Here is a 13625-nt window from a genome sequence, read left to right on the forward strand (position 1 = left end):
ACATTGGTCTCTATGTACAACTGGCTGAGTGCACGGGGACTGTCTGAAAGTGCAATATAAAAAAACAAAACAGAGAGATACTACATATAAAATCATATTAATAGTCTCCTGTTATACTTCAAAACTTAGTTTGAAAAATTTGCATTTTGCTAAATTAGGGAATTTGTTTATTTGAAAGAATATTCAATAACTTGTCTTTTGGAGCGTTGTGTCACCAAAATCTCTTCACGTCAACATTTTGAGCAATGTTTATTTGAACAAATCTTCCTTATAAGTATTCCTTAATGTTTTTGCTTTTGCAAAAGCTAATTTTTTTCAAACTAAAAGTTGCCAACAGGAGACCACTATAATCACTGTATCTGTACTTCACACTTGATCAGATAATAAGTTAGAATTGAGATAAAAATGTAAGTGGTGGACAAAAAATAAATAAATAAATAAATAAATTCAGTTTAGGTGTGAGAAGCTCACAGTTTGGTATTCAAGTGAGTTGTAACTATGTTTCAGTCCAGGGTTGGTTGATAAGCTTGAGTGGAAGGTAAATGCCAGTCCTCTTTCTTGACCTGTGCTTCGATTGTGACGTTTAGTCACACTAAACGTGACTGAGAGGAGTTGATTCATTTCGATTGCCATATTTGTCTTGCTGCAACCCGTTTCTGTAAGAACAAAATAACGGTTAGTTATGATGCAAGACACTTGTAGTATGGAGCGTTTTTATATTGCAGATCCTTAATACCAAAGTGAAACATCTGAATGCTTCTTCCACCACCAGCAGGGTCAAGTAGAGCTGTAAATAAATATGAGGTAATGCAGTCTCCTCCTTACAGCAGACAACGTTTTTGATTTGAATATCAATATGTGAGTGCGGGAAAGTATCTTCATTGATAGAATGCAATGTGATGTCATAAACAGCATCATAGGACTTCAAAGTTGTAGGGACAGCATGTGAATACAAAATGTCTCTCTATCAAACACATGTAATTACTATGGATTGTACAGGTTTTTATGTTGTATCAAGCAGGCTTTGTACAGAAAAAAAATATATTTTTATGATTGACATCGAGGCAAAGTGGTTCAGATGGGCCTTGAATCGAAATCTGTTACCCTCAAACATTTTTGTTTAATGGTTGAGCTCAGTTTGGGATGAACATGTTTTTTCACAGTAAACCTTTTCAATATAAACAGGGTGGAAAAAAACAACTATTGTCTTCAGCTCAGGATTCCAGAAGGTTTCAGGAACGTGATACAACAGAACATAATATAATATGAAATGATCCAAAACACATCATTTTGAGACAACACGACATAATGTATCACAATAATGATCTGTGCCATCTATGAAGCATTCGCAGGCTGTGATTATTAAACAGAATTCTCTTGTAAGTCCACCATTTTTTTCTCTTCTGCTGTCCAGGTTTTGCGAGTCTCCCTCCAGTGACCCTGAGTTGCCAGGCGGCCGTGGCAGGGGGAAACGGATGCGAATGGCCATGGCCGAGCGGCCCTGTGTTGAGCCGGCCCCTGCTGCCAAAGTAAGGGGTCTATCACAGCACAGGAGCCGTGGAGGTGGAGTGTCTGCAAATGCGGCACCCATCCACAACAAGGGAAGGAGAGGCAGCCTGAACCTCATCAATAGTAACTGCAGAGCACCTTCTTTCTTTACTGTGGAGGAGGTGAAACCTGCCAACAGCACCGCCTCTCTATCCTCTGGGAAGCGGAAGAATAAACCACCAGCGGACTTGGACCTCAGCCTGGTTTCCTCAGAGGAAATCAAAAATGGGAATGGGAAGAGGATCCGAGCAAAATCCCGGAGTGCCCCGACCACGCCACAGGGCAAATCTGACCCCTCGTTCATGGATCCAGGAGGAGGTTGTGCCTCCTCACCTCCTCCACCTCCCATCCTCATTGACTGCCCCCACCCAAACTGCACTAAACGCTACAAGCACATCAATGGCCTGCGCTACCACCAGACACATGCACACCTGGAGGTCGAGGAGCCGAGGAAGCCCGAGATCGAGGCCATGAAGGATGGGGAAAGTGAGGAACGACTATCAGACTGTGAGGATGCCATCAACAATGTGACATATGACCTCTCAGAGACAAACAACAGCACTAATGCCAACAGCTCCTCGAAGAAACCCGCCCCTTTGTACAAGGTAACAACAGTGGGGTCTCCTAAGAACAGACGACTACTCCTCAGTACCAACCATAGCCCCACAGCCAACTCCAAAACCAGAAGAACCTCACTGCTCAAAGATGGTCTGATCGATGATCTTAGCAATCTTCCCATCATCTCCAACATGACTGTTGTTCTGGAGAACTGCATGGTCCCAGACAGGAACTCTTCGGTCGAGATGCCCAAACTGGAAGCTGAAGGTTTGATCGAAAAGAAGGGAGGCACATGTGACAAGGGCAAGAAGGCCAACGGGAAGGTCGAGAAGCTGTCCAAGTCAAGGACCAACCGACCAATTGCTCCAGCCCCTGCTCCACCCAAGCTGATCGCAATACCCAACACGGTGTATCCAACCAGCACAGCAGATACTGTCACCTCACAGCAGCCTTCTCCTATGGCAGCGGCAGGCCTCACAAGTAAAAACATTCCCCTGAAACCCATCAAACCAAAGCTGAGCATCGTTGTGGAGCCAAGCCTTGTCAAAGCCACCCTGGTTACCTGCAGCAAAGAGACCAGGAAAAAAGAAAAACGGAGGCTAAAGGACAAACATAACAAAGATGAGCCAATCAGGACGCCTAATGGCGACAGCAGCGGAATCAAAATGGAAGATGGGGGTGGGGGATCTAAAATGGGTGTCAAGGAAATTTCTGGAAGCCTTCTGAAGGAGCACCTCAGTAAGCATGATGTAATGAATGGACTCACAGAGAGCCAGGAGAGCAGGATGGCCAGTATCCGGGCTGAAGCTGACAAGGTTTACACTTTCACTGACAATGCCCCCAGTCCCTCCATTGGAGGTTCGTTGCGGCTTGATGCAAGTGGTACTTGCCTGGCAACAACGGACAGTGGCAGCAAGAAGAACAGCCCCGCCTATTCTGACATCTCAGATGCTGGGGACGACGGGGGATCTTCCGAATGTCGCTCTGACGGGCTCAGATCCAAGTCTGGCTCCTCTGCTTCTTCTGAGGTGAGCTCGAGCAGTAACCATGGTAACTCTAGCAAAACCCCAACCACAGCGGCTGCCCCCCAGTCAAAAGACCCACAGTCCCCGTACTACCACAGCTATGAGCCCTATTACCTACAAGGATACATGCAGTCAGATAGGCATAACAGCAGCAGCTCTGCTTTCCACAAAAGCTCCCCGCATGACTGCAAAGGAAAAGACAGAAAAGAGGAGATGAAAGAGAACGACAAAAATTCCCACGAGTTCTCGGATTCGAAGAAAGGTGACGGACCGCCGCAATCTCAGCTCCAGCTCGCTATGAGTCAAACCCAGACAGCTTTGGCCCAGTCCCTATACTACGGCCAGTACTCCAGAGGACTTTACATGGACCAGAAACTATTACTGGCCTCCAAATGCTGTGACCAGACAGCCAGTGCCAAGCAGAGGGGGCAGGGGGTGAGAGACAATGACGATGTTAAACATATAGTTGGGGGTTCAGCTGGTGGACCCATAGTAGGTAAAGGTCCAGATGGTGCTAAAGGTTGCTGTCCCAAACCCGTCCTGCCCTACGTGGAGATGAGTGAGAGAGGAGAAAGGGGACAGAGTCTGGGGGTAAAGGCGGTGCATGGTGGCATGGTGGAGCAGCACCACGTCTCCAAGAAAGACTGCGATGAAATCAAGTCTCCCACCTCTTCCTCTTCTTCATCCCTCCACAACCCAAACAGTCAGACAGATCTGGACTCAAATGTTTCCTTTTCCAGTGTAAGTTTCTCCCTCTGTCTATAACCTGCCGCCGCCGCTGATGGTGTTGTTGATGTCCTTTAATGACTGCTGTTGAGTGTCACAAAGAGATTAATCACATATTGTGTACAGCTAAACTAATAGGTGCTAATAACAGAGACCATGTGGCTTCTATGGGGCTGTAGCTCTACTTTGACATACTACTTGTCGTTTTGGTTGAAATCGAAATTGTGTAGTTGATGCAAATGTTTAGATTGAGAATTATTGGAGGAAATGTTTAATTCCAACTTTGGCTGTAATGGAACAAAAGAAACCTTTCTTATACATAAGTGTTGTTTTTTATGAGACGCTTTTTTCAGAAAGCTTGTACAGATCCCCCCCCCCCCCCCCCCCATGTCATCTCATGACGCAATCAACTGCTAACTCTAGCCTTGCTGGGTCATGTAAAAAGGGTGTATGACTTGAATGAAAGCCATGTTGGGGAAGAGTAGGTTGTTCTTTCCTTCAGATTGACCTAAATTGTGCACTTGATCATGTGAGACAAGTCTTGATCCGTGTCATTGAGAGGGACGGCACACTCCTCACATCCCACTTCTGAATGGCCGCCTGCTGTTGAAACGTCGTCATCCTTCATCAACATCACACCCAGAGCCAGTGATAGATGGTCTGTCTATGGCTCTGTTCACTCAAGTACTCAGTGTTTCCTCTATAGTCATTCAGCAGCGGTGGGCCACCGCAGCCAGAAATTCTCCACTCTTGCCAAAACAAAAATGTACGAATAAAAGTTATAAATTAGCCTTGATTTTCTTCCAAAAAAACCACAAAAGAGACAAAGCACCAACATTTTGATTTATTATAAAAAAGGTATTTAGTTTTAGCCCTACAACTGGCCATGTAAACAAAAACTGGGACAGAGACGTGGACCAAAGTTGACCCGACTTCAAAGTGACTCTCACCCACCACTGTTAACAAAGAATTATAGGGGAAACACTGCAACTAGCACCAACACTTTTCCCCATCGATCTAGCCCTCAGACAGCCCCGCCTGGTCTCACCGCCTTGCACACAGCAAATACTCAGACCTACAGAGTCAACATGGTGAGGAGGCCGAGGAGGGTGAAGCAGACAGTGGAAAAGAGTGGGGAGATACCATGGAGCTGGCCGGGGCCAAGATGACCTCAGGAGGAGGAATTGGAGGCGGTATGGGTCCTGATGCTAAGAAAGCCAGAGTCCATGTATCCCACGATCTCCTGCCCGCCATCGACATGGAGGACTCAGAAAGGCTGGACGGGCTGGAGGATCAGGGCCAGGAGCCAATGGAAGGGCTGTCTGAGGAGTCTCAAAGTGCCCGGGTGGCTGTGTCTCCTCCAATGACCCCCCAGCAGCCTTACATCCAGTACCAGCACTCATCCTATCCGCCCTACCTGGCCTTGTGTGAGAGTGGTGGGGGCTCCTACAGAGGGGTGTCCCCAACCCTGGTCCATAATTACCCAGGTAAGACTCTGAGTGATGGTTTGGGTGTACTTTAAATAATAGAGCAACATTTTGGGAAACGTGTGAGAGGTGGATGAGTAAGCCGACACCGCTGTCACGTCTGTGCAATAAATATAACGTACAGTCAGTGCAAAGACTAGAAACAGAAGGAAACAGGAAACCTGTTGATTTCACTTCTTGGCTTTTGTATTTTAATAATCGATCCTGGCAAGCTGTTTCCTCCTGCTTCCAGTTTTTGTGCTAAGCTAATTGGCTTACCAAGTGCGCTTGCTTCTGAAATTTGCATGCAAATGTATTTAAGTATCCTAAAATGTATATTGTAAATGTAAAAGTCTTTGTATGTGCAATATTCTCTTGGTGCAGCAGTTTCAGTTTAAAGCAATTAAACAAATTGAAGCGTTAGTTGAAGTCAAATCACTAAAAGGGTTTGAAGTGTCAGTTGTGTGTAACGGTTGAAAGCAAGTGAAATTCATTCATGTTTAAGCTTATTAAGCAGCTGTCAGTTTGTGCAGTTTGTATTATTATTAAAAGTAGTTTACCTCAAGAATAAGAGCTGAGAGCAAGCAAACTGTCGGCTCAGGAAATTAAAACGTGTGATCATAAAGTTCAGAGACAGCACATTAACGTATATGCGCAGGGGGGAAGCAATAACTTTTTGGAGTAAGTATTTCAAGTTATGTCACTTTATTAACATCATCACCTGTGTTTAAACGTGTTTGTGACCACAGGTACATGTGCATTGGCAATTTTGATCACAGACTGAAGCAGAGAGTCCACACAAATTTAGTTTCAAGTCAAAAATTAGCAACAGAGACCCTTGAAATGCTTCAGAGAGCTTACAGTAATGAAGCGATGAGCCGGGTGAGGTGTATCGATGGCGGCGTTGGCATTTCAAGTACAAGCAGAATGTCCAAGAACAGGGACGTAACATCAAGTCAGGAGTGCAATCAGGCGGGTTTTCATTGTGCACGGTGAGTTCGGACCACAGGGTCAGACTGTCGACGATAAGTTCCACCATGACGTTCTGAGGCAGCGAGGGAGAACATTCAGCACAAATGACCTTAACCGTGGTGCCCGCTCACGGCGCCTTGAAAACTTCCAAGTCTCTCCCCGGCAACAATACGGTCGTCACTCTCCTCCTGAGACTTCTTTCTGTCCCCCCAAAAATTTTACAATATTTGATGTGCACTCTCTGCTCAAGCTCCACAGTCGTGGGAGAATTTGCAAATGCAAACATACCAGTGGTCAGCACTGGTTCCGATATGAATCAAGTGAGGTATCTTTCAATATTTACTCATAAGCTCCTTCTCCGTGCCCCATTTCTGTGTTGCAGTTCACTTGTGCGCAACAGGATCAGTCTGAGAACTTTTTGGATTGCCCTTTCGAAAAACCATGAATATAACTCAAATATCATTTAATATTTAACCATTTCAACTCTGAAAAGTCAAATACAGTTAAATAAAAAAGGCAAGTCAGATGAAGATGAAAAGATGAAAGCAGCAGTAGATCAGTTCCATGATCAATGAATGGACAGAAAGATTCAGAAAGGTTTTTGGGGATATATATTATTATCTCCACAAGAATACTTTTTTTTCAATTTGCACAAAAACTTTTAGCAAATGGATATAAAAAAAAAAAAAAAAAAAACTAGGTTCACAAATGTATTTCTGATACGAACACGAATAGATCTTGTTTGAAATGTACATAAATGAAATGAATATTAAATAAGGTTAAGCAATTTTTATCAACATATTTGGAGGTTGTTATACAAACTGTTGAACTTGCATTTACAAACTGCTCGTCTTTCGAGAACTTCATTGGATTTGCGTACCAATGTGTTTTTTGAAACACAAACACATTTTTTTTTCCAACAGGTAAATTATCTATTGCCAATCAGATGTCTCCTTCCTTTTCAGCCAACCACAAGAGAGTTGAGGGTCGGATTTAATGTGATCGTGTTGCGTTTTATTTGCGCAGTCTAAAATGCTAAACAGGAAGGATGTGCTGTGCAATCTCAGGGAACCATGGATGTTTCTACACAGAGCATAGTGTGAGCTGTGCAGATCTGAGTGCTCTGTCTGTTTCTGCTGGGACCTGTGTTTTTTTTTTTTTTGCATCAATGGGCAAAAGTTCCCGAATAATAAAATTCCCTAATCAATAGTTAAATAAAACTTTCAGCCTTATGTAATTCAAATATGACGAGAGAACACCAGATCTCTCCATCTCCTCGTGGCTCTGTATTAAATAACGATTGGAGACTCCAGTGCCATTCACAGGTCAATCCAGAGAGAGAGAGCGTTCCTATTGGCTTCTTTAGTGTAAATGCGTGTCTACATCCCTTCAGCTGACCTACTCAAAACAAGTAAACAGAAAGATTAACAAAATGCACCTGTTCATTGTTTGCCCACAAACCACAACCAAGAAGACGTCGCACAAAGAAATGCTGCTAAAAAAAAAAAAATTAGACCGAGTCTGAGAGGAAACAAGTAAACTCCGGAGCGTTTTTTCCCAAGATGGAGACCACTGTGAGACTTGAAAGGACTCAAATCTGATACCTACTCACATCTCTGCTGGACAGGTAATTACCACTGCTTGATTTCTTTTTGATTTGATTTTCAAAAGTGTAACTTGGCTAACTTCAGCTTATCCCCGATGCTCAGGCAGTTGGTCAGCATTGTATTGGAGAATGACTCAAACTATCCCGAGGCAGTCTGATCAGTTTGGTGTTTTGTCCTCATATGTGTTGAGGGTGCTCCGCCGATCATCGCACACTGGAAGCAGTAGGCTATCTGCCGATACCCATCAACGATCACAGGCTCTATTTGAAACTTTTTCTTTCTTATTTAGCATTATTTATTTATTCAGCTATTCTTAGAAACATTGTATATTATGTATTACAATTAAGATATCATAAAATATCAATAATCAGGCAACAGTTGCAGCATATTCCACTCTCTGTGAAGCCATTGTAGCTGCGTGCAGAGTTTTACGTCGTGATCGGCTCCTCTGGTCGGCCTTTTTAGAGACCAATGACCAAACTTTTAAGAGCTGCCATTGGCCGATCATGATCGGTGGGCAGTTGACCGGAGCACCCTTAATATTTGTGTCTGTGGTTTCAATACAATTACATTTTATTTGTGGCACACAAATCAAAGCAAAAATCATCTCGGGTCACTTAGAGTAGTCAGGATGAGATCTTAGAGCATCATAGAGACAGACCCCCCCCCAAAAAAATCCTAAAACTCTTAACCGAAAGAAACCTCCAACAGAACCAAACTCTCGAGTTGGTCAGCCATCTGCCATCTGTCTTGACCAGTTGGGGAGAGTAGACAGAGAAAGGAACAGCAAAGAGAAACAACAAACACTGGGCAGATTGGTGGAGCTGGTAACTGCAGATCAGAAACATGCAGCTCTGTAGCCAGAGATACCTGCAGAAAGATTCAAAAAGAGAGAGGACAGAGAGGGAAAAAGCCCAAACTATGAGGGAGTCCAAAGTTCTGGCAGGGTCCAAAGCTGAGAAGATACTGACAAAGAAACGGATCTCTAGGGACAAAAACCTATGATCTGGCACCCTCGTAGTGGCAGACTGGAAGTAGATTTACTGAGTGGGCTGAATGGTAGAGCGGCTGCTGAGTTGGGGAACAAGGAGCTGGAAAGGCAGGCGGGACATTTTGCATAGAAAGAAAGACTGGAGGCTTCTCGTCGGTGGAGGCAGCGATACTGGGAACAAACTGAACCGCTTACTGCTACATCAGACGCAGTCGGTCCTCCTGCCTTCATGGCCAAATATTCCCATTAACGGTTTAGCACAGTTTCTGACCTGAGTTTCTGTTGTAAAGTTTATGCTGGGTGTTTTTTTCCCAAACGGAATTTGCGGCATAATAACTATTAATGGCTAAGAGATTTATTTGATCAACATGGTTATGTTGTTGATGGTTAGACTGGAAAGATCTCATTCTGCGCAGTAATTTCAGACCTCATTAGCTGTGGTGTCGGTGAGTTACAGACTTGGTATTAATGAGGCTCTCTGTGGGAAACCGTAAAATATATCCAGTGAAAAACCTTTTTCTGGGAGAAGCAGCTTTCAAATACACTCTGCGTAGGCCTGCTTTTTGTTACCTCATAGTAACCCCAATTTGTGAACAGGATATAATATAATAATGATTTATTTATCTGGTCCTATCCAGTATTTTAGGCGAGTCTCTCTCAAAAAATTCAGAAAATGTCTGTGTACTTTGCCATGCTAGATGTAGTGTAACAGTCTCACCTGTGTTTATGGTATATAATTACTAATTTGGTCGGACTCTGTCGATGATAAGGGATTTCTTGTACATATACATGGACAGTTAAAAATCACAAGCAAGTTGGTAACAATAAAGTATAGTATTATGATTCAGCCCTTGTGGACTGCTTTATTGTGTGCTAAATTTACAATTAGGATTTTGTTTGCTTTGTGGTTTACCTACATAAATTGATTTTCTACTTTTCTTGACTTTATTGTCCTTATTTTTCAGATCTGTGCAAAAGATGTCTGGAGAAGGATGGTTCCCCAAGATAGACAATAGAGGTGAAGGTTGCTGAAGTGTGCACAAATGCCTATTCACAGATATCTGCTTTCTTGAATAAGTGAGCCTATGTAGCCTTTCTCTCTGGCCTCACTATTTAGCAATGTGATCATGAGTAAAACGGCTCAGACACAATTATACTTTCAAGTAATAGTGCTTTGAAAAAAAAAATCCCCTGCTGCAGGCAGCATGTATAAATCAAAGCACTTATTATTGTTACATTATTAGTAAATACTTTTGTTGAACCCAATAAGCACCCAGTGTGATTATTACAAACTCTACATAAATATATTTTATAGTATGATGTGCTCTAATGATACAGGTCAAGACTAAAGGAAAGTTAATATATACATCGATATAGTACAACCCCATTTCCAAAGAAGTTAGGACGCTGTGTAAAATGTAAATAAAAACAGAATGTGATGATTTGCAAATTATGTAAACCCATATTTAATTGAAGACAGACCTAGGAGAACTTATTACATGTTGAAACTGAGAAATTGTATTGGTTTTTGTAACAATAATTAGGTTAACTGGCAACAGTAACAGTAACATGATTGGGTATAAAAAGAGCATCCCAGAGAGGCAGAGTCTCTCAGCAGTGAAGATGGGGAGAGGTTCACCACTGTGAAAGACTGTGTGGGAAAATAGTGCAACAATCTAAGAATAATGTTCCTCAATCGAAATTTACAAATAATTTGTGGAGTTCATCATCTACAGTCCAGAATATCATAAAAAAGATTACAAGAATCCGGAGAAATCTCTGCACACAAGGAACATGGCCCAAAATCAAAATGGGATAGTCGTGATCATTTGGCATCTAAAAACAGACACAATTGGAAAGTGGAAATTTGTGTCTGGGCTAAGAAACACTTCCGAAAACCATCGTGAGGGGTAGGGCCACGGGATGGGAAATGGGATTGGGCCAAAAATATCGAGCAATTGTTTATTTAACAGGTTTTATTCTCTTTTTTTTATTATTTTTTTTTTTACCTAAACCAGTCCAGGTCCCTGTACTGCAGGATGAAACCAGAGTTCCACAGTGCTGGATAGTTGTATATTGTACATGCAGCTCCCTCTAATGGGTTCACTCTTGGTTATTGCCATTGAGGTTGTCCCACCGGTCTACTGTAAAGCCCCAGAAACCCCGCTGCTCATCTCCCCTATTCCACTCAGCAGCCCTGAAGATAACAGGAACACAAATCTATTTATTCTATATTTTAGAAATTTAAGGACCAGAAGGCACATTGTTTTCAACTTGTTAGTTCTGTATATTTTATTTTTGTTGTTGTTGTTGTTGTTGTAAAGATTGCTTAAAAATAATGAATTAAACAATACATGAAAAACATTTTACTTGATGTGATGCATTTTCTTTTTCAACCAATCTCTGAAGTAGAGAGAAGAGCCTGGCCATTTGTTCCCTGCTCTCCTCTTCAACCTTGTATCTTCTTCGAAGAGCTCATCATCTCTCTCCTTCTCTTTTGTGTCTTCTGTTGCTGGCTGGCAGATGACTCGGGTCTCCTCCGAGTCATCCACTGCTGCATTTGACCCCAGTGTGTGCTCAGGGATGGAGGGAATTAAGACAAAATGGCAATTTTGCTAACTGCATTAGGGATTTGTATATGGAGCAACTTTCTGCCTGACCTAATCACTGGTATTTTCATCTTTGCACATTGATTTGTTTGTGTGTGAGGGTGACTTCTAGGAAATTACTAATTTTCCCTCCCTACTTTGTCTCCTCCGGCCCCAGTGTAGTGCTCAGGGACGGAGACAGTTAATGAAGTCTGCTCTGTGCTTCCTAAAACTAAACAAAACATTAGTGAGTTTTGCATCGCTCCTTCAAAAGCAGCTTAAGTAACAAAATAACCAAATTCAGGTTCAGGTTCGCCCGTGAAATTATTCCCAATGTTTGTACTCTTTAAAAGTGGTATTCTAATGTCTGAAACCCTGGCAACCTGTAAAAGTTCAACTTAGTCCATTTATGTAGGTAATATGAAGTAAGTCGTCTATAAAATTGCCATCTTGGTGAACTATAAGCCAACCTTTGAACCTGTGCAGTGAAGGCTTGAAAATATTTACTTTTGAAGGCTGTAATATAGATGAGGACAGCTGAGCTGTAGTAGGAGCAGTGGCTCCAAGTAGCTACCCATCTAGCTAACACTCTTTACATCACTAAACAAATAAGAAAACTTTTGCTTTTAATGTCCTTGGTTTTTATCGTCTTGCCACACCCCTGTGATGGTATTGGTCTCCAAATGCTTTCAAATGATGTGTCCACTGAATTGGGATACAGCTCATATTTGGGTGAGCTGAGAAGTAGCGAGGGGTTGATCTGACTGAGAACCCAAGAACACTATGACTGCTCACATATACCGTAACCTGACTTCACCCAATAAAACAGGCACACACCTAAATATGCCTCTTTCCGAGGCTTAATATCTATTAATTATGGAATAATTTTGAGAAGGACCATCAGAACATTGGTCAGAAGGAAGGAATTTAGGTCAAAAAAATTATGGATGTTGTATTTCATAAGAGAAGTTGACACGCCAGAGTTTTTTTTTGTTTTTTTTTGAGACAGCAAAGTGGCCATCTGTGGTATTACACTCTGAGGCACTTGCATTGTTTTTTCAAAATGAGCCTTTGCAGCTACTGGTGCTTTGCTAAACATGCGGCTCAAAATACACTTTCTGTGTGAGACTGTGCAGATGTAATGCAGATGTAATTACCTTCAACTCTACACTCGTGATTGGCTGAAAAAGAAGGAGAAATCTGACTGGCTACAGATAATTCCCTGATGACAAAAAAAACATTTGTGAATCGAGCTATGCAAGCTGAGTCTGTTCACAAATGGCAAGCAGCACTTAAATGTTAAATGATCTACCATTTCCTTTTTATTTACTAAGAATTACCAATGAATTGGCTCTCACTCTCCCCTTCCGTTGAAGAGATTTGGGGAAATGAGGAGTCGTACAAAACAGCAGATCAAATCAGATCAAAAAGAGCCGGCTCACTGCAGCTTTCCAAAAAAAAAACATATTTATAATTGAATCGCTTAAACATGTACTTTCAGTCTGAGTTAAAGCAATCAAGGATATTAGGCACCTGAAATGGCCATTTTGCTAACTGCATTAGGGATTCCCATTCGGTCTGACCGAATCATATTCATTTTTGCACATTGATTTGTTTGCCTGCCTGGAAATGACTAAATTTGCCATACGAGCAAAAAAGGGTGCCATGAAATAATCTTTCTCTATAAATAATGCATAATATGGAAAACAAATGTACCTAGTTGGAAGTGGTCAGATCCATATTTAATAGCACTGTGTGCATTTTCCTTTTTGTCTCTGTGTTTTGTGGCCAACAGGTTTCCATTATCCTCTGTATGGTAAGACGGCGGGCAGGGAGGAGTCGGAGGTGACTCTGCCCGGCAGAGGAGGGGAGGTGAGCAGCAACCAGAGCAGCGACTCGTCCTCGTCCGCAGCCATCGAGCTGCAGCAGCAGCAGAGCCATCAGTACCACGGAAAATCACCCGCTGTGAGAAAACCGCTCACTTTTCATAGCCTCATCCACACTGCAGCTCACAGCATCACTCCTCTGATGTTGATTTCCTTTCACACCACACAAATCTGATGTCTTTGACAGAAAAAAAAAACACCTCGGGGAGGGATTAAAAGAACAACAAAGAAAACATGAAGCAAAAATGAAAATCTCCG

General features: G+C 42.5%; 1 protein-coding gene across 3 annotated transcripts in view; it reads left to right on the plus strand.

Annotated features, from left to right (window-relative positions):
• znf608 (zinc finger protein 608) overlaps window positions 1–13625 on the plus strand; it is a 69549-nt gene that overhangs the window by 43237 nt on the left and 12687 nt on the right. For all 3 annotated transcript variants that reach the window (XM_069169395.1, XM_069169394.1, XM_069169396.1), the window contains exons 4-6: window positions 1415–3872; window positions 4879–5344; window positions 13277–13446. In XM_069169395.1, the coding sequence (XP_069025496.1) occupies window positions 1415–3872; window positions 4879–5344; window positions 13277–13446 (3094 nt within the window). The remainder of the gene's footprint in view (window positions 1–1414; window positions 3873–4878; window positions 5345–13276; window positions 13447–13625) is intronic.

The sequence above is a fragment of the Embiotoca jacksoni genome, unplaced genomic scaffold (genome assembly GCF_022577435.1).
Source record: "Embiotoca jacksoni isolate LCO1_2020_lvr unplaced genomic scaffold, fEmbJac1.0.p SCAF_44, whole genome shotgun sequence".
In the NCBI taxonomy this organism is placed as follows: Eukaryota; Metazoa; Chordata; class Actinopteri; family Embiotocidae; genus Embiotoca; species Embiotoca jacksoni.